Source organism: Dermacentor silvarum, chromosome 1, assembly GCF_013339745.2.
Source record: "Dermacentor silvarum isolate Dsil-2018 chromosome 1, BIME_Dsil_1.4, whole genome shotgun sequence".
Classification (NCBI taxonomy): Eukaryota; Metazoa; Arthropoda; class Arachnida; order Ixodida; family Ixodidae; genus Dermacentor; species Dermacentor silvarum.
In genome coordinates this window covers 313,599,831-313,626,767 of record NC_051154.1, presented here as the reverse complement: position 1 = coordinate 313,626,767, position 26,937 = coordinate 313,599,831, and the positions used below count along the sequence as shown (strand labels likewise).

At 47.5% G+C, this 26,937-nt stretch overlaps 1 protein-coding gene across 1 annotated transcript in view; it reads right to left on the bottom strand.

Moving 5' to 3' along the window:
* The window catches only part of LOC119437299 (visual pigment-like receptor peropsin), a 442,111-nt gene that overhangs the window by 198,181 nt on the left and 216,993 nt on the right, over window positions 1–26,937 (bottom strand). Inside the window, exon 2 of the mRNA XM_037704357.1 lies at window positions 12,135–12,294. Within this exon, the coding sequence (XP_037560285.1) occupies window positions 12,135–12,294 (160 nt within the window). The remainder of the gene's footprint in view (window positions 1–12,134; window positions 12,295–26,937) is intronic.

Genomic DNA, 26,937 nt, shown 5'->3' with positions numbered 1-26,937 from the left:
TAGCAATCAAGGCATTCCTTATTCGCAAGCGATTTCTTTCCGCGACCTCTACTAGCACATGTAGCATATCTTTGATATTTCTAAAATAAATACCCTGGTTTCTTAGACCCATCTCCTTAACGTCGTGCATGGGCAAATTGATGGAGAACATGTTCCTGGATAGACTAACAAATTACCTAGAGGACAATGACCTATTTCCACACACCATGATCGGCTTCCGCAGGCATCTCTCGACCCAGGATACCATGCTGCAGCTGAAACACCACATCATAGACTGCACAGGCCGCGCCACTAAGGCCATTCTCGGCCTAGATCTTAAGAAAGTCTTTGATAACATCACACACAGCACCATCCTAAATCAGATCAACACCCTAAACTTGGGCCTTGACACGTACAATTATATCAGAGCCTTTCTAACGGATAGGACAGCCACCATCACCGTAGGAGCACTCACATCGTCCGAGATAACCATGGGCAGCGTGGGCACCCCGCAGGGTTCCGTGATCTCTCCGATGCTGTTTAACCTTGCCCTCCTAGGCCTTCCGTCACAACTTCAGACAATCCCCGGACTCCATCACACTATTTATGCCGACGATATCACCCTCTGGGTATACGAGGGCAGTGATGGATCTATAGAACAAATATTACAGGAGGCTATTGACACTGTAGAATGGTATCTGCAAGGGACAAGACTATCCTGTTCGGCGGAGAAATCCGAGCTACTGCTATATCACCCTACACTCAAGGGCCGACCACCCAAACATCACTAAGCACAGACACACGCCGATATAACACTCACGACAAGCGACGGTCACATCATACCAACCGTGGATAAAATTAAAGTGTTAGGACTGATCATCGAGAGTAAGGGCACAAACGTCGAGACAGTTCGCAACATTGAGGCAAAAGTATCGAACACGATGCGCCTTATTAAACGCATCACCAATAAATACAAAAGCGTGAAAGAGGCTAGCATCCTCCGCCTCATCCAATCATTCGTACTCAGCCAGATCACGTATGCGGCAGCCTATCACCGATGGTTCGTCGCAGAAAAGGCAAACTCAACAGCCTCATTAGGCGAATACATAAACAAGCACTAGGATTGCCACAACACGCCAGCACAGACCTCCTTAAACTGGGATTACACAATACCCTCGAGGAGCTTATCGAGTCACAACAAATATCACAATACGAGCGATTGGCCAAGACTAAGCCAGGCCGCCAGATACTCGAGAATCTCGGCACATCTTACCACACCCAACACGGCGACTAAACATGACATACCACGCGATATCCGAACTAAACTCATGGTTCCACCGATACCCAAGAACATGCACCCCGAACACAACGAGGGCAGACGCGTCAGTAGAGCCAAAGCTATGACTAAGATTTTTGGTCACAACGAGGAAACGGTCTTTGTCGATGCAGCACGCTATCGGGACCGTCACTGCTTCGTAGCTGTGGTCGTAGACCACCCACACCAATGCAAAGCAAGCGCATCAATCGCCACAAGACACGTAGAAACGGCGGAGGAAGTGGCTATCGCGCTGGCGATAGCTCACAACAATGCCTTGTATATCATCAGCGACTCTCAAACGGCCGTGCGAAACTACGCCCACGGCAGAATCTCCCCCGAGGCATTGCGGATCCTTAGTACAGGCAAAACTTATGAGGCAGACATATGCGTACAAATCCTGTGGATCCCAGCCCCCACACCTCTTGATCAACCGGAGTTCAGTCCAAACGAGGTGGCGCACAACGTGGTTCGAGGTCTCACGTTCCGAGCCGCGTTCGAAGAAGCAGCCACCCGAACGGACACCTCCGCGGTGGTGTGGGAATGGGACGATCGGCTCACTAAATTCTGTGACATTACTCAACATTATCGAATGCAAAGGCGTGAGTATCCACCGCCTCACCCCAAGCTCAATCGGGCCCAGTCCGTTCAATGGCGGCAGCTACAAACACGAACATACACGAACCCTGTCATCATGAACCATATATACCCCGAATTAAATACAACCAATCTATGCCAGTATTGTAACACCAGAGCCACACTAGATCACATCCTATGGGCATGTCCAGCATTAATCAGCAATACTGGGGTCGCGGCCTCCAATGAGGGCCTTCGGGCGCGTTGGGGGACTGCGCTGCTCAGTTCAGGCCTGGACCAGCAACTGTGGGCTATCCAGCAGGCCGAGGAAGCTGCCGGGAGACACGGTCTCTCCGCTGGCTCCTAGGTGGGAACCCAGCCCAGCAATCTGCCGGAAATGAAGTTCTCTCTCTGGTTTCGAGTTCCCTGTTCTCTCGCCTCCTCTCTCAGCACTTCGCATTTGAAGTCGACCAATATTGCTTTACATTTTGAGTTTTGACCTTTCGCATTACTATTTCAGCGCTTCCATAGAACAATCCTACCTCGACGTCATCATGGCTGGACGGTGTGCTTGAGCGTTGTCAGCGCCTGGGAATTGGCTTTTATTGTCGCTCCTTGGGCATTTACGCGTTGCGCCCGCGTCGAAAATGAACATAGCTTGAAGCCACTACTGCCTTGTTATTTAGCACGCACATTATTCCTTCTTCGTCTGTTTTCTTCTATTGCTCTAAAATGGTAGTGTTTGGGGAGCTATAACTGAACGAAAGCAGTGCTTTGGATTTCAAGAATTTGCTGTATAAATTAGGGACATTTTTTAAACTATGGTGTTAACAGCCTACAGCGAGTACGGGCATAATATTAGGTTCACCGCATCCCTGAATGAGTATTAGGACCACAGTATAGTCGAGCGTCATAGAAGTCTCACTTATATTGTCCAAAAAATTTTGCAAGGCCCCTTGGCGGGCGGCTATATCTAATTACATCTGTCTCCCGCAGTGCGCGCCTCCGTCAAAATGTGAACGCAACGCTTGATGTGAACGTAACCTATCTGTCTATCTCTCTCTCTCTCTCTCTCTAGATATGATATATATATATATATATATATGTACGTCGAAATAAATATTAGTTATTATCGGGCTACGTGGGCCTGCATTTTTTACGATTGGGACGCCGAATCTCAAGCTATATATATGTATATATATGTATATATATATATATATATATATATATATGTATATATATATATATATATATATATATATATATATATAAACTAAGCCATTAGGGTAAAAGGGGGATACTATGTACAGTGCGAAGCGATTCAATCCTGCTTGCATATTTCGCGCCACCGGTGTACTCAGAGGACAACGATCTTATGCATTGTAGCATAAGATGAAAGCGAGAGCCTTTGTGACGGATTGTGACCTCATTTCGTTTTCCGGCGCTCGCAAAGCGCGCACCGCAAAGGTGGGGCAAAAATCTCCGGCCGGCATTCGCTCCGAGTATCGCGTTTCAGTCGCTGAGCGCTGTACAGTGCATTTAGAATTCTCTAAAGACCTTTCCTCCGTTTCTTTTTGCCCCTGCTTTCGTTTTAAACACTCTTCTTGGGTTTTCTATAAGCAAAAAAAATTAAAATTAGGAGACTCAAAAGAAACTTGCGAGTAATATGAAGACGCCGTTGCGTCACGAGCGTCTTTGAAAGAACACTGAACGTTATCTCGGCAATGAGGGCTTAAGTTCGGTAGTGAAGCCTTTTCCAGCATGCTTTTTTTATTTATTTTTTTTCTTCTTCAAGATTAGCTTCGTTCGTTGCTACGAGCACCCACCTCCGCAGGCATTCAACTTTGCAGATTGTAATGAGCGCAAAGTCGTCGGAGGCACGCCACACGTGCGCTGTCAAAAAAGTGAGTCCAGAGCTCTCAGCTCTAAGCACTCCATGCAGCGGCCGTCGAAAGAGGACTCTGTGCGTTCGCTCTTTAGTGGTCGTATCAGGAGATACACTCGTAATAACAAAACGCAATGCGAGTCTTTCTCGAAAGAAATGAAGCCACCAGGAGGACGAGTGTTGTCGGTTGCGTGTGTTTTGTATCTCTGGAACTCCTGATGCTAGACATCGCTTATAGGCGAGGAGAGCACTTTGTAAAACTTCGCTAGAGTCTACGAAGACAGCGTATACATGAATGGGCCGACCATAGATGTCCCACAGTCAGCAGCTGCCATGCGCCTAGTTTCTTTTGACAAATGCTGCAGACAGTTAACTATTTTTTCCCTGTGTTTGTTCATAATGGTTATGAACGAACGTGTGGCTGTCTTTTTGTTTTACAGAGGCCGCGGTAACTCAGTGGTTTCGGCATTCTGTTGCTGAGCGTGAGGTCGCAGGCTCGATTCCCAGCAGCGGCAGCCGCATATCAATGCGGGCGGAAAAAAAGGAAGGGAAAAAGAACGTCTTGTACTGAGATTTAGGTTCACATTGAAGAAGCCGAGATGGCCAAAATTATTCAGGTGCTCACCTGTAACCGGCGGCCCTCGTAGCCCGTGTGTTGCTTCGAGACGTTCAACGGCATGATTGGATTTTATCCCTTGTTTTGGTGCGTACACTGAACGACGTGGTTTTTCTCGGAACCTTAGGCTCTCCCGCTCGAAAATTAACACTGTCCACCTGAATATCATGGGTGTGTCAGATGAGACTTATCTCGTGTTTCACTGCTGCTCATGGATTTCATGGCTACAGTGGCCAGCATGGACGAATGTGGTGACGCTCTGAAAAATATCGGTGCACACCAACAAAGTTAGAAAGGCCTCGCCGAGGTGTCAGGAACGCGTTCGACAATATGGTCAGAAACGCGTGGTTAACAGTACTTAGGGAGATGTTCTTATTAAATTTATCGACCATTAGTAGTAATCTAACATACTCTGTGGAAGTGTTCTTTTGAAATCAGCTTATGAAGGTACACCAAATGGGCTAGTTGGAATGTTGGACTCATGGTTGCGAAAATTCAGCGCATACACAAATGACAAAGGAGGAAATGCACGGCACGAGCGCCGGAGGAAATGCACGGCACGAGCGCCGTCACTCGTGTCGTGCATTTCCTCCTTTGTCACTTGTGTATGGGCTGAATTTTCGCAACCATGGATTGTACGTATAACCCATCTAACTCAATCCTGTTCTCATCAGGAGTTATAAGGCCTATATATGTGCAATTTGTTGCCACAATTTCACGCTTTCTCGGAAATAGCGCGCCCATGTTTGACACATAGGGTCCAGAAATCTTGTGGAGAGACTCGGCAGCAAGAAAGAAGCATGCCGAATCGCACCAACCACCTTTGGCCACGCTGTGCGCGCCATACGAATAGGGAGCAAGCATGAATGCAAGATTAGATAGTAAGTTATGTATCATAAGTTAAGCATGTAAGCTTTTAATATGTCAATCAATGCCATGTGCCTTACTTTGACGTCGTTGTGTAGACGAAAGAAGCCATTACTGGACTACTGATGTGTCGCGGACACAGATGGCGCTGTTGTCGCGCCACGCTTGACCCAATCGGAGTTACGCGCGTGTTCAGAGAGGGGTAGCTCGGTAGTACGTTTGTCCATCCGAACAGGAGTGATCGCGTTTGAAAGAGCTCACTATGTCACAGTAGGTGTAATTCATCAAACTCAAACTGGGGCCGATCAGCAGTTATAGGGCCTTGAAGTAGGTAATTTGTTGCAGACATTTCAAGCTTCCTCGCCTACGGCGCCCCTGCGTTCGACACGTATAGGGTCCAGAAATGGCGTGGACAGACAGAGGCAGCATGAGAGAAGGATAACCGAACCCTTTAACCACCATGGAACGTGTTCGTTTGAGCCTCAATAATCGTCGGATGCGGCGGGCTTGAGCGGCGCAGGTGAATTTCGGGCGCTACCAGTAGGGGGTTCATTACGTTACCCTAGTGCCCAAACACCATCTGCATCACAAAAGGGCCCACTAAGAATAAGAAGTGAGCATGATTATGAAACTAGACCTTAAGATCCCCACTAGTTGTTACATAAGTTAGGCATGTAAGCGTTCAAATGCATAAATAAGTGTAACTTGTCTGTTTGGTTATGTCATTTCTACCCTGGTGCCCACACGTTGTCTTCAGCAAGCAAAAAATGCTTCACGAACCCCACGGCGGCGGCGCCCCTTATACAGCCTACCGAGTTTGTTTCCGTCTTGTATGTGTTAGCGTTTGCGCATGGTTTAAACGAGCTACCGTCGACACGTGTTACGCTCGAGCAAGAAAGCCCCGAGTGGAGTGTTTAAACGAATAAACAAAACAAACAAACAAAAAGACATTACAAACACGGGAAAAGCATCACAGTAAACATTTCATATGAGAAATTTTAAGCGAAAGCAGTCTACGGCAGCTGGAAACAATTGGAAACGTATATCCTCCTGAAACTCGAGAGCAATTCAGAAACAATCTCTTTTCTAGTGGGTTCCTATTTCTGGGTGGTATGCTAGGAGCACGAAAACCCATTTTTTCGTTTAAATGCCACGGTTAGATGCTGAACGAAGCATCTACACGTACTTGGAGAAAGTAACCACATCTTTATGTTTGCTATGGTAAAAGAAAAAAAAAGAAAAAAATGCAAGCACACCGCGTTGGTCATCTTGTTTCCTTCGTCTGCGTCGCTTTGCTGCCCCTAACCACGAATCTAACGAAATGGCTCAATTTTCTGCTGTTCTAAAAACATAGGGATGAAGATATAAAACCATGAGGTAAGTACGCGAGTTGGCATGCTGATGTTGCATTCAGATTTTCATGCCATCTTGCAATATTCAAAAGGCACTTAACGGGCACTTTTCGTCGTCTGACAAAACGAGGGTGCAGATCAAATTACTGCCAATTTTCTCGAAAGGTGATGGCATGATGATGAATAAACCAGTTTTATACATTTCCGCATCGATCTGACGTCATATCCAGGGTGACTATTTTAGCTAATCGCTTATAAGTTAGTTTTTGATAGGACTCAAGGAAATGTAAAATACAAGGCACACGTTGCCTGAGTGGTGCATATTATACGTATAGCATATTTGTATAGTATTCACAATGCTTCTTATAACGTCAATTCGACACAATGTGGCATGAGAAAAATTATTTTTTAAATTAATTTATGGGGTTTTTCTTCTTTCTTCTTTCTGGGGTTTTACATGCCAAAACCAGTTCTGATTATGAGGCATGCCGTAATGGAGGGCTCCGGAATAATTTAGACCACCTGGGCTTCTTAAACGTGCACTACAAAGCAAGCACACGGGCGTTTTTGGATTTCGCCTCCATCGAAATGCGGCCGCCGCTGCCGGGATTCGGTCCCGCGATGTCGTGCTCAGGAGCGCAACGCCTTAGCTGACTGAGCCACCGCGGCGGGTAAATTATGGGGTTTTACGTGCCAAAACCACCATACAATTATGAGACACGCCGTAGTGGGGAACTCCGGAATAATTTGGACCACCTGGGGTTCGTTAACGTGCACTTAAATCTAAGCACACGGGTGTTTTTAGCATTTCGCCCCCATTGAAATGCGGCCGCCGTGGCAGGGATTCGATCCCACGACCTAATGCTTAGCAGCCCAACACCATAACCAGTAAGCAACCACGGCGGGTTCAGAGCAAAATTATTTCGTAGCGGTGTACATGTGCATTCGTTTTGGAACATTGAAAAAATAGGGGTGCTATAGTGTAAAGTTATTCCATTCTGACTTTACTCCAATCTCCTGATGTCACGTTTACCGAACCGCCGACGCAAGTATGGGTGGTGATCCGCAAGGTTGTTTCAGCAGCCTAACCAAACAATGAAGTGGCTGTTGTACACACCACTGTTTTGGTGTCTCTGGAATATTATGAATTTTCACCGGTTTCTGCTGGGAGACGCCGCTGTCTCTTTCGCCGATGGAAGTGGAATCAGTCCAGCGCCGTCCAGACCTGCCAGCGTTTGCGGGAGTTAGTCCGAGGAAGAGTAACTGCGTCGGAGCTAGGCTGACAGCGATGACAACAAGCTGTAATACACCTTGAGTGACACCACTTCCGACGAGGAAGGCGTCGAGGTCTACACACGCCGAAAAGCGAAAAGACGGAATGTCAGCGGGTGCTCTGCATCAAGTAATTCGACTATGACTCCTACGCCGCGAGCTCCGGAGCATACAATTCACTTCGTTCCCGAGACGGCTACGGACAATCTCAACCGACTCAATAGAAAGGTCATCTCTGTTTATTAAATGCACTCGCTCCAGGCGAGATAAAATACATTAGAATTAGAATTAATAACCGTAAGAACGTCCTCGCTACCGATGTTACTAACCGAAGTGCTTTGGATCCGTTGGTAAAAATTACGCATATAGATAACATCAAAGTGCGCTGCCTATTTCCAGAGCTTGGAAACCACTGTAGTCGTGGTTTACAACATCGATGTCTAAATCTGTGACAGTGACCTGCGTATTTTGATCAAAACGACAGACAGCATTGCCATATTACAAGCTTGTCGTACTCGCAAATCCACTTGCGTGAAGCTCCTCTTCAAAGGTGATTGCCTACCATCGCACGTGAACGTCGGCCATTTTCACCATGCTGTACGACCTTTCACCCTCAAGCCCCTACAGTGCCTGAATTGCCAAAGAATTGGACACGTGAGTGCTGTCTATAACAACCCAGGTATATGCCCACGGTGTTCCGAGTCACATAGCCCAGACACTTGTCGTGCAACGGACTTAAAGCGCTCCAACGCCAAGGGTGCGCCGATGACTTCGAAAGATTGCCTGTTCCAGAAAAAATCAACAGAGGGTCTTGGAGCCGATGGTTACAGACCATTCGACACATAAAAGGCCGCAACTAAAGTAAGACGCCGATATTCTGGGCGACGCAAGTCCATAAATACATAGTTCTAAGGGAGTGCACCATCCTGCGAGGACTGGTCATCAACCACTGACGACACACGTTACCAGCGCAAATCAGAGTGGGACGCTCGCCATCACTGATTCAACGGAAGCATGACCTCCTCTACCAAAGACACACCAACTCGCAGAACCAGGAGACACGACTCGTCCACCAACTACTAATGATGCTGCAGGAGTCCGTGCAGAAGGCCAGGAATTGCAAGTGCTCGCCAAGCTGAGGTCACTCATGAATGTCATGCGCACAATACTGACGAACTTGAACATCCCTAACGCTCGCAGTGCACCGCAGGTACTGGGAACGATGAATCCAGTGCTTGCAAGTTTCATATGGCTCATTCACCGCTGTCCTTCCATAAAGACGTCAAGGAAGCATCCTATTTTAATGGAATGCTGGAGGCCTCAGATCAAGAATTTCGGATTTTCGACCTTTCATTTTTTCGAATAAATTTCCCATCATCTTCGTCTGCGAACCAAACCTTGAAATTATACGATCTGGCTATCAGGCTTTGAAGCTTCTTGTCCGCGACGTGTTGTGTCCTCAGCAAGGTCGTCGTTTATGTTCGGTGTGAACTCACTTACGTGCTACATTCAGTTTCGCCTCCCGACGGCGACCAATACGTGCGTTTAACTGTAAAACAAAGAAACTTACATGCACTCTTGTCGTGCATACATTTCTCCAACCAGTCGTTTTGACATGCAACGACTGAGTGCTTTGTTATCCGCAACACCTGGCCCTTGGATCCTTAGTAGATATTTTAACGCACACGACCCGCTATCGGTGAGCTTAAGATGTACTCCAAAAAAACAAAACTAGTATAATTTGCCTCGGACAAAGAGCTTTGTTCTCGCAATGACGTCAGCGCGACATATTTATGGGGACTGACATTCATCAGCTGTATGGACTTGACTTTGGTCTCTCGGTGTCTTCGAAGCAGTGTAATGTTGTTCTCAGACATGGAAACTCACGGAAGTGATCACGTTCCTACCTATTTGAAGATCAAGGTAATCGCTGAGTCTCTGTCTACTGCCCTTCGTAGAATGAACCCGACGAAGTTCAGGTCGCTTATGGAAGACGAATGTCAAGAAAGCCATTCGTCATTCCTGTAGAATCAGATTTGAAATGCACTGCAAGAGGCTATGTTCACTTTTAGGCCTTCTGCAAAGTTTACACAATACGAAGGTGATTTGTAAAGGCTTCGAGCGATTCGTCGACGAGCAGAAAGAATATACAAGCGCACCAAATGCGTTCACGATCTGAGGGAGGCGAGGCGGATCCAGAAGAAAATCCAGCGCCGCATCGATATGTTGCAATCTCAAAAGTGGAAATGCTTTTCCGAGTCCTTGGATCCTCGTAAGCCTCTGTCCCATATATGCAGAAATCGTCGTGGCCTACAATCGTCTCCGTAACTGCGCCACCCTTCTAAGTTTCGTATCCTGCGTCAAGGACGACGTGAGATCGACGATGCCGAGCAGTTTTGCGCGAGAATTGCTGGCTTGCCGTATCAGCATCACTGGTTGTATTAACATCACGTGATGTTGCGGCGTCCCAGGACTCTGGCACAGATCATGTTTTCTATGGGCAAACTAGAAGCTGCGCTGGCGACCTGTAGGAAGTCATCATCGCCTAGGCCCGATGGAGTCAAAAACAAGGTACTTGGAAACCTTGGCCAAAAAGACACAGTGTCTGACACAGAGATACAAGGAATCCTGGCACGCAGGATTGAGTCCTTGTTAGTTGAATGTCAGCCGCCTAGTACCTTTCCTTTAAAGTTCTAAATCTCCATTAGACTTGGTATCGTAACGCCTCATCGCTCTTGCCATTTGCGTTGGGAAACTAATGGAAAGGATTGTGTTCACGCGCCTTGAATGGTACTTAGAACATAATGAGGTATATCCGCATGCAATGACGGGCTTCTGGGTGGTCAGTCATCCTTGATAACATGCTTGATTTAGTAACATGTACTCAACACCAAAAGAGCATGAAGCGATACGGTGGCAATGTTTCTTGATGTCAAAGGCGCGTGTGATAATGTAGAACGCCAAGCAGTCTTCGATGCTTTGACTGATGTGGGCACTGGTGACGGTGCATTGCACTGGATGCATAGCTATTGGAAGAATAGGTGCTTCATTGTGCGTACGGAGGATGGAATTACATGCCACCATCTAACCAGCGAAGGTGTGCCGCAAGGCCGAGTGTTAAGCCCCACGCTCTTCAACGTAGCACTGTTAGGCCTTGTTGGATCATTGCCAAGGACGGTCCAGATATCCATCTATGCGGATAATATATGCATCTGACACGTCCGTGAGCGAGAGTACAAAAGGTGTTCACACAAGCGCATTCTTGCCTGCACATGAAACGACTAGAACTACTCTCAGAAAACTGCCGCGATTAGTCGCATTTGCACACATAAAAATGAATCCGTATGTTTTACGGATAGATAGACATGTAATTGCTTATGAAACAAAAACTGTTTCTTTGGAGCCCTCGTCGACCGTTGTTTCTTTTGGACGCCCCAAATTTCACATGTGAAGAATAGCTTGACTGCAATAGTCCATGTATTCAAGTTTGGCGACGGAAAGTCTTGGGGTGAATCTGTGCAATCGATGCTACAGCTAGACCTTGCATTATTTATTAGCTTCCTAAAATACAGCCTGCCTGTACTGGGCAGCACCAGTAAAACAAACCTTCGCACACTCCAGAGTATACAGGCCCAAGTTCTACGGACGTGCCTCGGTCTCCCGTAGTGTGCATCCACAGCAGCCACGATCACTATAGCGCGTGACCGCCTTATAGCAACGTACACCCATGGGAAAAAGTATACCACAGGGTCGCCAAAAAACTGAATTTCTTTGGAATTATCAAACATAAACTGCAATTAATGGGTACAGTGAAAAGTTCGCAGTGCCAAGCTTGAACTACAGTGCTCAATTTTAAGTTGCGTTCACAGGCCGAGGAAAAAAAATAGCTTTATACCGCAACCCCTAGTACGTATACTTTTGCTCATGGGTGTACATTTAATCCCACCGAAATTGACTTGTATGCCGGCACATAATGCTGCAGCAGTCATCTATTGATGGTCATAGCGTCAACAGAACGTTTCACCAATTTGTGTCGCCATTCGGGAGAAATACGATAGAAAAAAGTACTTGCAGAGTGAAAGCGCGCGCGCTTTCACTCTGCAAGTACTCTCACTCAGGTCATGCGCCAGGTCTTTCGTTTATTTATATTAATATTATACAATCTATATTATACTATAATATTATACAATCTATATGCACTTATACAATACTAGCAATAACGTTTTTGAGTGAAGCATAGTGAGAATTGCTGGCATTGCTTCCTGAACTTACTTCCCGGAGAAGCTGGCCGTGGCCGAAAATGGGCTGCCAATGAGAATTCCGAAGTCAGAGGCCGCCAGGCTGATGAGCAGCAGGCTTGTGGGGTCCATCACTGACGACACGCATGCGTACATGGCCAGAATTATCCCGTTTCCCACGCTGCCGATCAACCCTGCCAAAGAAAACAGCGTGTAAGACTCAGTACCACCACACGCAAGGCCGTGGCAGGTTTCGCAGCAGAAATGCAGGTTCATGCACGCATTGAATCTATTTGCTTTCTCTAGCAGAGAGAACAGGCTGATGATAAAGCTTGCTAGTTTATTTATTATTGTTGCATTAGTTTCAACCTCAAGATACCAGCTTCCATCGAAACTGCCCAGAAGAGTCTCGAGTGTCTTGTTTAGACAATCTTTGGGCGTCTTTTTTTATATATATAATAATAAGAGATGCCTGCCCCGATAAGAAGATGCTTTTTAAACTCGGGGCCACCTGTCTAAATACACGGGAAAGGAGAAATCGTTTTTCTCGGCAAGCATTGCACCAAGTCTTGTGATTTTTTTTTTGAATTTAATGGTAAAATATAGTGACTGTTGGTTGTGAATTTTTGATTTGGATCGTCAATCATTTATGAAAAATTCACAAAAATCGCAAATTTTCAGAAAACGAAGTTATCAAGTTTACAACATTGTAAATCAGCAATGAAAAACTATATCACAATTCTGTAAAGTGAACCTAATAGTACATCTAAAGCGGATAAAGTTTATGTATTATACATGGCTCTCAAATAGACCACTAATTTGTAAGTCGAACTTTTCCAAAACTCTTGTAAACAAGGTATCAAATTCACGTAAAATATAAATTTACGCATCATATTTGTCCACTTTGGATGCTCTAACGGATCCAGTTTACAGAACTGCGCTATCTCTTCTAGGTATAGAGCTACAAATTTCCTTGAAGCTGACCAATGCTTGAAAATTACATTTAAAAAATGTAAGCTCTAACTCGAAATTCCGTTTCCAAAACACGCTAGAATTTACCTTTCCCTTTCTAATGCAACAAATGTTATTGAGATCGGCTGGCTATCTCAGAAAATGGTTTCTGAGTTTTACATGTATTTGAATTGGCGGAATCGGAGTTGGGCCCGAGCTAAAACTTCCTCTTAAGGGGCACCAGCTACTCCTTTTTTACATCAAGCGGATATATACTAAAAATTGAAGAACAAGCCGGCACTGAACAAAATAAAGCTAACAAGAACGAAAAAGTCAGACTTGAAGTCAGGCGACATAAATTCGGTAAAACAGCTGGCGTTCCTCAGTTGTGCTTTCCCGCTCCGCATAGGGATAGTCGAAATCTCAGCTTTACTTCGTATGTGTGAATCTTGCCCTGTGGCATAGATGGTTATTTAACTAGTAGCGTGGACGTCCTGACGTAAATTGCAGCATTAGTTACGAACGGATCTATGTAATCCGTTCGTAGCTTGGTAGATTTTAGTGCGCCCTTTCTCGAGTACTCTTCGTCCCTTGGTAGAGCCGCAACAGGTGGTTAACAACCGCTGCCGCGCAGCGGACATTCACCACCTGCGGAGCAGCGCACTTTGCGCAGTTCACAGGGTTTTCAGGTGCGGGACTCGAGGCTAAGGCGACGAAATGTTTAACGGTCACCCCAGCGCGTATTCTTCCACACGAGAAATGTTACGGGGGAGGGAGCAGACGCACGGAGGGATTAAGGCACGTGTATCCCAATGTACGTCCCGAAGGACAATTTTTGGGCCGAATTATAGAGCAGCTGACAAAGGGTAGGGGGGGGGGGGGTTATCGGCTGAGATTTCTTGTGCGGAGTTGAAGTGCGCATTTCTGTCCACTAGACTGTACTGGCTGTGGCCGTGTCCCATTGCCATTGTGGAGAGACGGTGAATGGAAGGACCTGTGAATATTGTGTGTCTTCACCTGGAGCTCGAAAATGAATGCACCAACTTTGGTACTTATAATATTAGTACTTAAAATATTACAGGCGTTCCCACAGGCTGCTGGATCGATACTCGCAAAGTAATACTTACACGGCCTTCTACTGTGATGATGAATTTCATCAATACTGTAGAATTATTTTTTTTTTACAAAAGCCCTCATCGAATTGCCGGTAGAGCATAACGCACACGGTACTAGAGAACTGCACGGGCCGTCCAAAGCGTTTTTCGGCAGGCCTCGGGCCGTGAGCCCGGGCCGGACTCGGGCTTGTAGGCTCGAGCCCGAGACGGACTTGGGCCCACTCATTAAAGAACCTAAGTGTGGCCTTCGACCACACACGGACGTTATGCATTGCATGGTTCAACGCATTCTGGCACAAGCTGAAGTGAGACGCGCAAGGACCCGGGTCTTAGTAAACCTTATCACAGAAAATAGGAAGACAGATGAAGTCCTAATTTTTCTTTTCCACAAAACCGAACATTGTGTCCGCGTGAGAAAAAATAAATTATACGAAAAAAAGCGCTCTTCAAACCATTTCCCTGTTAGCCATTTCGCGATTGAAATATTACCACTCTCGACACTATTCTATTAGTTTAGTGCTAACGCAAGGGGTATAATATATATATATATATATATATATATATATATATATATATATATACTGTAATGAAGAAGAACGCCGGGACATAGGCAGCAGGATTGCCATCAGCATCGCGTGCCGCAGTGGATCGAGTTTTGAGACGGTGCTCGGTGAAGCGCGCTACCCGTCCTATTTCCTTCGTCGAATCAACCTCCTTCATTATATATATATATATATATATATATATATGCGCCTGCTAAATGGCTTCATAGGACTAAATAATATGACCAAGGTAGATGCATGCGCACCAGCGGAAAACAAACAGCACAGGGAATGGGTCTAATCACTCCTGTTCCCATGGGAGAAACACAGATTTTGGTATTTTAATGCTTATACACTGCAGCTGATTAGACCTCGAGAAGGTGAGGCTGATACATACGGTACAATCTGTAAGGAGGAGGAGGAGGAACAAACTTTTATTTAAACCAGCAGTTTAGCTGGCTGGGCCTAGGCCTCCCACGTGGGGACATCGAGGTCTTGCCTCTTCGCCGCCTCGCAGGACTTGCTGGGTAGCCCAGAGTTGGTCGTCGAGTTGGGAGCTGCGCAGGGCGGCGTGTCATCTCGACGAGAGGGTCACGGTATTATTTGTCGGATATTGGTTTTTACATTCCCATAGCATGTGGGGAAGCGATGCTGCCTCAGTCTGCCTCAGGTTGCTTGACCGGAGGAACTTCCTTAGCGCCCTCGTCGCCTTCTGCTGTGAAGACCATATCAGCCGGCATTCTAAAACCGTCTGCTCAGAAAGCGGCCTATCGCCGAGGCGTGCCAATTCCGTTACGAGCGACTGTCTCTGGGAGCTGTAGCGGGGACAATGACACAGGATATGTTGGACTGTTTCCTCGCCGCCGCAAGTATCACAGGCAGCACTGTCAGCCATTTCGATGCGACAAGCAAAAGCATTCGTGAAGGATACTCCAAGCCACAGTCAGCAGAGAGCAGTTGTTTCGATTGGGGAAAGTCCAGATGGGATGCGTATTCGGAGGGATGGGTCCAGGCGGTGTAGTCGAGTATGTTGGAAACCAGGTGTGTTCCACATTGCTCGTGTGGCATCACGCGCGATTATGCGAAGCTTTGTTGCTGCATGGGCTCTTGATAACGGGATGGGTTCTTTCACAGCATTTTCGTGAGCCCTCCTCGCAGCTTCATCGGCCTGTTCGTTGTCCATGATGCCGCAGTGGCCTGGGAGCCACTGAAAAGTGATGTCATGTCCTTTTTCTGCTAGTTGGTGATAAAGGTGCCTTATTTCCAGTACAAGTTGGTCTTGTGGTCCACGACGTAGAGCGGATAGCAGACAATGCAGGACTGCCTTCGTATTTGTAAATATGCTCCATCTTCGTGGTAGGTCTTCGTGAATCATGTGTAGTGCGCAGCGAAGTGCAGCAAACGAAAGTCAATGACGCTTTACACCGTATCCATCAAAGGGCAAAACGTCTTTTACGCCAGGACGTACAGATTCTTAGGGGTGATCATTGATCGAGACCTCAGCTGGAGTCCCCATGTGACCTACCTGATGAAACGCCTAACGGCCATTTCACACGTTTTCAAATTTCTTGGAGGGAAAACGGGGAGAGCGTCAGTACAGCAATGTTACAACTCTACAGGGCACTGTTTCTCGGATATCTGAGGTACAGCTTACCTGCACTGAGCAATACCTACAGAAGCAACATCCGAACAATCGAAAGTGTTCAGGCGCAGGCACTAAGGCTTTGTCTTGGATTGCCACGATGCACATGGACAGCGGAAACAATTGCAATAGCTCAAGATTACCCAGTGACAACACACATGACATTGGAAGTGCTCAGAGCACACATCAGGCACATTTCCCGCTCCCCTTTCCATCACCTCGCCACGCGTCCGAATGACCGACCCAATGCCTCCTTTTGCCACGCAATATCGGCGTACCGTGACTGCCTCCCTCGAGATTATACGCCTGCCGAGAGGCTGCTATCACCTCCTTGGTGTTTGGCTCGTCCACGCTCAGTACCAGGGATTCAAACGAAAGCAGGACTCTCGTCCCCAGCTATCAAAAAACTATCTCTCCTCATGCAGCACGAGACATACAAGGACCATTTCCACATTTACACTGATGGCTCGACAACTCTTGACGGATCTACAGGCGCTATGATCATCCCCGAAAAAGCCGTGACCCTTCAGTTTCAAACTTCTCACTGGACAACGTCGACTGCTGATACTGTAAAGCATTTGCTGTTCGAAGTAATTACAGAAAAAGAAGTACTAAATCTGACTTGTGTCACCACTTTTATGAGCCATATTGCAATTCTCCGACAGTGCATTTACAGTTACCTCGCCAGCAGTATTGACGTATGTTGTTGGGCTTCCAGGAAGACCACATTAAGTTGTGAAAGGCACAAAGTTCCCTGTTTAAAGGTCAACTGCAACCGGACTTTAGACCACGCAAGAAACTAGTTTCAGACTGTAAGCAGCCTCTGTGCAAAATATTACCTTTGAGGTACAATACTCCGTTTCATACATAACAGTCAATCTCGCGGAAGCTACTCAAGTAGCGCGGTATTTGATCTTGACGTCGATTGCGGGAGTTGACCGACGTTAAGGGGGACTTCGACAAATGAAGGTTTATTTACATTATGTACAGAAGAAGAATAAGCAAAATAACAGTAAAATTGTCATCCTTGGCAGCAAATCGGACGCTGAGGCCCGCGGCAAGAAGAGCGTCTCTCTCTTCTCGATCTTCCTCTGGCTTATAACCCCTTCAGTCTGTTTGGGGTCACGTCATTTTCAGTCAATCGTCGAGTCCGTACAGTGTCATCATTTCCCGCTAATCGTCGGGCCTGTGCAGGTGTCATCATTTTCATCGAATCGTCGGGCCCGTGCAAGTGGCGTCATGTTCGGCCAATGGGGACACTCCAAGGGCTCGATTCTCCGATGGCTGCCTTCATCCAGCGTTTCTTCCTCGCCTGGTAGGCGCTCAGCTGGAGGCTGGTTCTGGAACGACATTCCAGAGTAGCAAGACAGGTTTTCCCGGCACGGGGGTGAACGACCTCAAACCGTGCCAACTTCCATAGGTATTTCGGGAAGTGTCACGCAAGGGGGAAACAAAAGCTTCATTCGCAGCCCACGAGGATGGGACCGCCAACCCTTTTGACGGGTCCGGTAGCATGGCCAACGCGAACACGCGCACCAAGATCGGAATGTGGCGGCGAGTGGTTGCAGTCGAAGAACTTGAGCGGTGCTTTTTGATGATCCGTATATAACAGCGGTCAACTAAGTGTCACGCCGCGCGTCTCGTCCTGTGGTTTTTGATTTGCAATGCCGTACCACGGAATAACTCATTCGTATATTGCAACTACAACTTGAAACATAAGGTTTAGTCGAATCACGTAATGTTTCTGCATCTGTATACGTGCTTTCAGTTTGCGACGTACTTTGTTCTGGTCACGAGCGCAAACGGTGCGCCGTGGCCGCTGGTCGCAGAAATATGTCACTTCACTGGTTCGGTGGTGAATAAGTAGAGATACGCGACGCCTTTTATGAAATAGTTACGCCACACTTTGTGACACAAAATCGAATTGGACGACGTATACACCTATATCTTGCTTTCGCATGTGTATCACTATTTTTTGGATGCATATGCGAGCGGTAAAAGAAGTCTCTAGAGACTAACCTTGTTAGGGCTGCCTGCTATGTGTAAAATGGAGTATAACGAATGCGTCACGAAAAGCTCGCAAAAATTGCCATTTTTTATATCGAAACTGAATAAAAGAGAAAGAAACGCCACCATCACCGCTGGCAGAAGTAACGCAGTACCGAGAACGTTGAGAAACAGTGCAGGCTCCCTTGGATAACCTCAGAGGATTCTGCGGCGCCCGCAGATCCATAAAAATTGTGGAGGCCATGGTCTGCGATCTGCAACATATCCTCTAAACGCCGTGTGCCCTCGTCATCCTCTAAGGTCCCATATAAAGGTTGCCAATATGACTACTAGACATATACCTGCCCTGCAGATTTCCCAAGAATGATTCAATACAAATGTACTACTGGAACCTAGAAACCAATTTAGGCAAAAGTGAAAGTTGGGCTTGAAAGAGTACTTGAGGCAAATCTCGAGCTCGTATCTCTGTGCGCTACTGGTATGCCTGCTCAACCAGGATGAGAACAACAGGCACTAAATGAACTTGTCTAAACTTCATCCTTTTGGCTTCAAACAGCACTGTGGATTCGTATGTGAACGTCCTTGAATAGAATATTTAGCCGCAAGTTCGTGGTGTGTCTCACGTCGCGCAGCAATTAGTCTCAATTTTCCTCTACATTATACTACGTATATTTGATTGATTGGCTCATTGATTGAATGATTGATTCATTGGTTTGTTCATTCATTCATTCATTCATTCACTTTTTCGTAGTGCCGATAAATAGATATAAGCATTGGTAATGGTGTACTTGTAAATTCTCAGAGAAGGAAAATGAAAAACCAAGAACGCAACGTGAACAAATAGCGGTACAGGCTAGCGTGAAGGAAGCGAAATCAAAGCAAGTACAGGAATTCGTCAAAGTCCACGCATGCTAATTAAAAATACCAAGGTCATCACGTAAGGAACCTTGTTGGTTAAAACACGCGTTTAGCATTAGAGGTGGAAGTTGATTTCGCATAGAAAATAATGGAATTAGGCAAGTTTTGGCATGGCACATCAAACACTACAGCCAATAGCACTGGCGGACAGGAGAAGTGACTGGAGACTAATTTATACAAAGATATGTAACCGCAATATATTCGCCTCATTTTTAAGGGTTTAATTTTAAACATGTGCAATGCACGCTCATAGTCGTAGTAAACGCGTCTTCTGAGAAATTGATTATACAGCGTTCGATCGAAACGTCGCTGAACATAATTGATTTTTGCGGCGTTGGGCAAATCCATACAGTTCCATAAAGCAGACCTAAACTCTAACTTGGAATGAACGAACGAAAACTTTAAGAGAACAACGCAATTCACATTGGTATATTTTTGTCGTTCTTGAAATTAAGCCTAACTTTCTGTACGAAGCATTAAGAATGATGGTCTGCAGAAGAATAGAAACGAAAAGAAATTTCCAATATCGAAAATACCTACGCCTTGTCTGCGTTAGCTACCGAACATCATCTATGCTTAGCGGCACGCACACGCAAAACAGTGTTGATGTACTTACGCGTTGAAAATTACGCAATGAAATATATTCCCTGCGACAACTCATAAAACGTCGTTAAGCTATCACGTCACGAAATTGAACCTCAAAGAACAATAAAAGAAGCTGCGGTAGGCTTTGTCAGCGAATCCACAGCAAATCGTAAAAAAATCCGCGCCGTTCCCACCACTCCAATGGTATAGTTAAACGATTCGAGCGCCAAAGTTTCTTCCGGAAACCTTAGCACGAAACTGTATGGTGAACAGCAAAAATTCACGGTCATTTGATCGCTCGTCAGATTGTGAAACCCTCGAGGGCTGCCCTATCCCTGACCATCCTATAGAACGTGCGAATGCTCGAGGCGTTAAGCCGTAAGTGTGCCTGTAGTCACGCTGAACATGCGCAGTAGCAGATATTCAGAGTAACCATGCTGCTACTACGCGATCCGTGATGCCTGACTTGGCACGCCGCAATGACGTCTCCTGCTCTTTGATTTCACTCCTCCACTCAACCGGGCTGTGTGGTTTGGCACCTCACTTGACGTCACACACACACACACACACACACACACACACACACACACACACACACACACACACACACACACACACACACACACACACACACACACACACACACACACACACACACACACACACACACACACACACACAAACGGTTTAGTGCCTGCCTACAGGTAATCCTGAAGGAGCCAGCGGGTTATTCAAATGGACCGGGAGAAAAAAAATGGGGGGGGGGGGGGATCCATATACGCCTAATGAGAAACCTGTAAATTCTTCCTACTCCGCAGGAGTGAACCAGCTATTCCCGAAAGTCGATGAAGCTTCACAATTCGCGCAGGACTATATACGCTCAATAACTTACCCACTTGTACGTCGTTATCGCATTCATTATACACGGCGTATAATTCAAGAAAAGTGTGCGCAACGATGTGAGAGACCTTGGGACTGTGAAAAAGAATTCGTCATACGCACGACGAAAGCGTATAGATAAATGAGCGCCAACGTATGCATGCTTGCGACCATTCAAACTCTCGCTGCGTAATTGAGCGCTGGTGTGTGACACGCGGGACGTCAGAGCATACAGCGCTCACTCTATGCGAATTGTAGCAGCCCATGTTTCAGCAAAGCCGGAGAACATTACTTTAGTTATGCTTATGCCCTGTAATAAAATTGTGTCCCAACAGCGGCGTTATTTTTAACACAGCATATTTGAAAAACGAATGGCAGCACCTTCACTTTCTGTCCCCCATGCTCCCCTTCATACCACAAAAAATCTTTTAACTGAATAAGGCAACACAGTTTTTTTAACGCAGCCACCCTTTCCAGAAGATGATGTGTGCTTTCCTTTTCATCAGTGTTCTTAATTTAGTGACTTATCAGGTAAATGCAAAGCTTAAAGCGCACTGAAACACTTTTTATTCGAAGTCAAGAAATCCATTTTAAATTAAAACAGACTATTTAAAAATACTTTGCCGCAAGAAAAGTTCTTGAATGCGTCAAGCACAAGCAGAGTTATTGGCGATCAAACATCCCCTTTGCGGTGCTTGCGCTCCTTCTTCAATGGCTTGCACTCCGAAGGCTACGGCGAAGCGGGGCGGACCCACAACGCTCGACTACTAAACGTCACCATGGTGGTGCACAGTTCAAATTGGATTTTGGATGTTCCCGTAGACACCACTACTGATTTAGGCGCCTACGACGCAGCAAACGCGGTTGTCCTCAGCGAGGTGCAGTGCGCTCAGCCAGTGGACTCGTCGCGGCATCCCGCAGTGCCGCAGTATTGTAGACTACGCTTTCAAAATTTATTTAAGGTTGCCTGTGGCAGATAGCCCAATTCTAGTTCATGAGCCGGTCTATTCGAAGAGGCGGACATTACTTGCACAAGAAATTTAAATGCCTAATCAAATAATTAACAATAATTCACTAGTTAAGTTTTTAACGAATTACCTGATGGCCCATATTGTAATTTACAATTTGTAGCCGTGGACTTCGCAAGGCGGATCCACTTGGAACGAATTATCGGGATGACACCAGGAGGAGGAATAAACATTTATTGCGGAACCAGCACTTTAAGGTGGCCGGGCCTAAGCCTCCCATGAGTGGACGTCGAGGGCTTGCCTCGCCGCCGCCTCACGGGCGTGCTGGGTCGCCCAGGTTTGGTCGTCGAGGGCGGAGCTCCGCAGAGCCTCACGCAACCTCGACGAGAGGGTCGTGGCGTTAATGTGTGTGTACTGTGCTGGGCACTCCCACAACATATGCGGAAGCGTAGCCGGGTGAGTGCCACAGCACCGGCAGTTGGGAGTACTGTAAACTTCAGGGAATATAAGGTGTAGGCGGGCGGGTGAAGGGTACGTATTTGTTTGTAGCAGACGCAGGGTGAACTTGGGGTGAGGTGGGGGGAAGGTTCGGCGACTAAGGTAAAATGCCTTAACGAGATCGTTATAAGTAGTCAGACTGTCCCTGGTGTCCAACTCGTCTCCAGTGTTTCCGGCGCGGTTGACTAGTCCTCGCGCAATGGAGTGGGTGACCTCGTTGAGGTTGGGGAGGTGTGAGTGGACAGTGCCCGCGTGGGCCGGGATCCATGTCAGGGGATCATGCTTTCTTTAGAGTGTGGCGCCTGGCGGAGGATACGAAGAGCTTGAGGAGAAATACGGCCTTTGCTGAAGTTAATGACGGCTGAGCGAGAGTCACACACGATGGTGTGACAGGTGGGATCTAGAGTGGCCAGGGCGATGGCCACTTCTTCAGCCGTTTCGGCAGTGGGGGTAATGACGCTGGAGGCGTGGTGTAAGGACTCCATCGCGTGTGGCGACGGCCACAAATCGTGTGCCATGGGAATATTGGGCTGCATCAACAAATGTTACGCCAGGTACACGAGCAAAGGCTTTTATGATTGCTCCGGCCCGAGCTTGGCGCCGGGCCCTGTTATATTCAGGGTGCATATTTCTAGGAATAGGGTCTGTGTGGATCCAGCTACGGATGTCAGTCGGGATCGATTGTTTGGGGCCCTGCTGCTGATGGTAAGTAAAGCCAAGCAGTAGATAAAATAAAGCGTCCCGTTTCAGTAAGGGTGAGCCGTTCAAGCTGAGAGCGTTGTTGTGCTTCAATGAGTTCGGCAAGGGTGTTGTGAACTCCTAGTTGGTTGAAGAGTTCAGTACTGGTGTAATGCGCCCGTTTCGACATATTAATTCCCGAACTTCGCGGAGAAATGCATTGGCGTTCTAGTTAATTTTGTGCTTCAATGCATAAAGCGACGTTTTGTTAAGAAACTAACTGGAATGTCCAATGCATTTATCCGCAAATTTCGGGAATTAATATCTCTAAACTGGTGTCATCCCGAGAATTCGTTCCAAGTGGATCTGCCTTGCGAACTCCACGGCTACAATATGTAAATTGCAATATGGGCCATCACGTAATTAGTTAAAAACTTAACTAGTGAATTATTGCTAATTATTTGATTAGGCATTTAAATTTCTTGTGCAAGTAATGTCCGCCTCTTCGAGTAGACCGGCTCATGAACTAGAATTGGGCTATCTGCCACAGGCTACCTTTAAGAATTTTTGAAAGTGTTCGCTGAAACATCCTGTATATAAGAAAGTGCAATCTGTTTAGCAAGTTGTCCTTCGTGCGCTTAATGTGCTTTAAATCCTGTATGACGAATAATGAGAGGGGGAAAGAGTGTGGCGGCGGCGACTGTGCACGGGACTTGCGCTTCTGTGTTTCTAATGCCACGCGCGTCGGAGGTACCGGCGCGGAGCAGCAGCGGTTGCGGCAGATGCATGGGAGCTGCGGAGACCGCGGAGGCGCTTGTGTCGGCTTAGTCTGGTGCCGTATGAAAAAAAATGTATGATTTCATAATGTACGCAGCCCATGTACGCAGCCTAAACAGCTTCGCTGGTCATCCGTCCCCATATGAATGTTGCGGCCCCATGAATTTTTGGAATGTTCAGTACTAGTCGAAATTAGCGAGGCTACGATAGTCACTGAAGGGTGGCAGTACGTAATTATTATTTAAATTCGGAAGAATACTTTTGCTTGCTTCAGCCTTATAGTCGTCGCGATATACGACGCCTATAGACAGTCGCGTGTATACGAACGGCGGAACGCACGTCAGCACACAACGAATGCTGAGGTGCAATCTGTGTTTATTTTGCAGGTCTTGCGCAACGCGGTGCTGGCGCTGCAATCGGGAGCGCGCTTAGAGCGTGTTAAAGAGCGCGCCACTACAAGGCTCCCCCCCGTGGAGAAGAAGCAGAAATAAACTTTATTGAAAGAGCCGGCACTTTGCTTTCCGTGGCCTCAGGTGTCGGCCGCCGTGGAGAAGGATGTTTCATTAGGTGCGTTTCGCGCCGCTTCAACCGTTTAACTTTCGGGAGCGGAACCAAAACAGATGAGTTCGGCATGTACGCAGGTTTTACGCGGTCGATTGCTACAGCGTCCGTGCAGCCGTTTACTGTCACAGTGAAGGTGTTATCGGTGAGCCCAAGCACCTTGAAAGGGCCTTCGTAAGGTGCCGTAAGAGATGGCCGGATGTCTTCGCGTCGCACAAAGACGTGACTTGATGAAGCAAGGTCTCTGCTTACGAAGACATCGTAGTTCGACGGTTGTCCTACGGGCGTGGGTCGCAGACGTTGACAAAGGAGCCGAAGCCGCTCGATGTAGTCAGAAGAATTCACCGGGCAGGCGAAGGGAGGTGCCATACAACCTTTCTGCTGCAGTGCACCCGAGGTCTTCTTTAATCGCCGAGCGAATTCCGAGCATCACGAGAGGAAGCTAGTCAACCCATGAAGCTCGGGCGTCGCTAATGATGAGTGCAGCTTTCAACTGTAGGTGCAGTCTTTCGACCATTCCATTTGCGAAGGGGTGGTATGTCTTTGTGTGGACGTGCCGTACACCGAGGATACGTGTCAGCGTTCTGAATGTTTCGGACTCAAACTGACGGGCACGCTCCGTATAGTAACAATACTGGGGCAGCCGAAGTGAGAGATCCATCCGGCAACGAAATATGAGGCTACCGTGGATGCCGTGATGTCGTGAAGCGGGAACGCCTCAGGAAAGCGTGTAAAATGATCCCCACAAGTGAGTATGTAGCACTTTCCACGCGATGACGGGGAGAGCACCGACGATGTCAATGTGCACATGGTCAAAGCGACAGTCTGGCGAGCGGAAGCTTTGAAGGGGAGATTTGGTGTGTCGTGTCGTCCTTCGCACGTTGGCACTGCAAGCACTCACGAGCCCAGCGGCGGAGATCTTTTTTGACGCCGGGCCACACAAAACGAGAGGTGATGAGGCGTTGAGTGGCGCGGATGCCAGAGTGGCTTGCTTCGTGCAGCTTAGTGAAGATCTGACGGCGATATGCGAACGGCACAAAAGGGCGCGTGCGGCCAGAAGACACACAATTGCACCAAAGGTGAAGGACAGCGGTACATCAGACAGCGAGAAAGAACTAGAGTTTACACGCAAGTAGCGAAGTGAACTGTCACTACGCTATGCCTCTGTAATTGCCTCGAAGTCCACAGCATCAGATGTTACGACACTTACGCGGGAAAGGAGGTCGGCAGCAGCGTTGACGGGACCTTCGATGTACCTTAGGTGCACGGTGAACTCCAAAATGAAACTTAGATGCCGAATTTGCCGGGATGTATAAGCACTGTGGTTTCTACGGAAAGCGAGTGTCAGTGACTTATGGTCTGTCAGCCTGTGGAACACGCTACTTTCCAGTTGGTGGCGAAAGTGCCGAATTCCGAGGTAGACGGCAAGAAGTTCATGGTCGAAGGCGCTGTAGCGAGTTTCGGCAGGCTTTAGGTTCTGAGCGAAGAAGGCTAGCGGGCACCACGAGCCTTGCTGGAACTGCTGAAGTACGGCACCAACGGCGTTGAAGGACGCATCGGTGATCAGCCGCATTGGTGCGTTGGGTAAGAGATGCACGAGCATTGTTGCTTTGGCCAGAGCATTCTTGGCTTTCTCAAATGCTGCGTCAGCTGCACCTGTCCACTCGAGATGAGCTGACGCTGCTTTAGATGACTTGAGCATGTCGGTCAGCGGTAGAACAATACGAACCACATTAGGTATAAAACGACGGTGAAAGTTCAGCAGTCCTAGGAACTCGCGTAGCTTTCGAAGTGAAGTTGGACGAGGAAAATCGCGCAGAGCTTCAACTTTGCCGTCCAGGGGCTGGACTTCTTCAGGCGTGACGAGTTGGTCAAGAAATTCGATACTGTTGATGTCGAGAACACACTTTGCTGTGTTGATGGTCAAGCCGTGTTCCTGGTGTCGTGTGAAAAGCAATCGCAGATGATCGGCATGCTGTTCAGGTGAAGAGTTAGCCGCAAGTAAGTCATCGAGGTAGGCGACGACGAAGTGTAGGCCACGGGTCACCTCATTGATGAATCTTTGGAACGTGTGGACGCCGTTCCTCAACCCAAAAGCCATGCGGAGGTACTCAAAGAGGCCGAAATGTGTCGCAATGGTATGTCCGAAGGCTCAACAGGAATGTGGTGGTAAGCTTTGACCAAGTCGATCTTGCTGAATATGGTCGTACCAGCTAGTGTAGCGGCGAAGTCATTAATATGGGGAAGCGGATACCGATCAGGGCGAGTGCACGCGTTCAGTGCGCGATAGTCACCACAGGGGCGCCAATCACCTGGGTCACGCTTCGGAACCATGTGCAGGGCGGATGACCAGCTGCTTGACGATGGACGAATGATGCCTAGTTGCCGCATCGCGGCGATGAGGCCACGAGCCGCTCTATTTTTTCTTCGAGGCTCTATAGGCTAGAGTGCCGCGCTTTGGTATCCGATGCCACGGCGGTCGCTGCCGCAACCGTGGGGCCAGCGCGGGAGTACTCCGCAACGCGATCGGCAGGCTTCTCCAGCGGCATGTCGCCTCCAGGCGCCAGGACAGGAAGAAGGCTTTTGTAGCAGACACTCCAGAAATAACTCATGAAGTAGAGGACTCTGGGAATCTTGCATGCTGTCGCCGAATAGCTGGCGCATTCGGTGCAGCAGCTCAGATGGTCGTTGGTCTCCAGCTTCTCCGCGTTGAGAA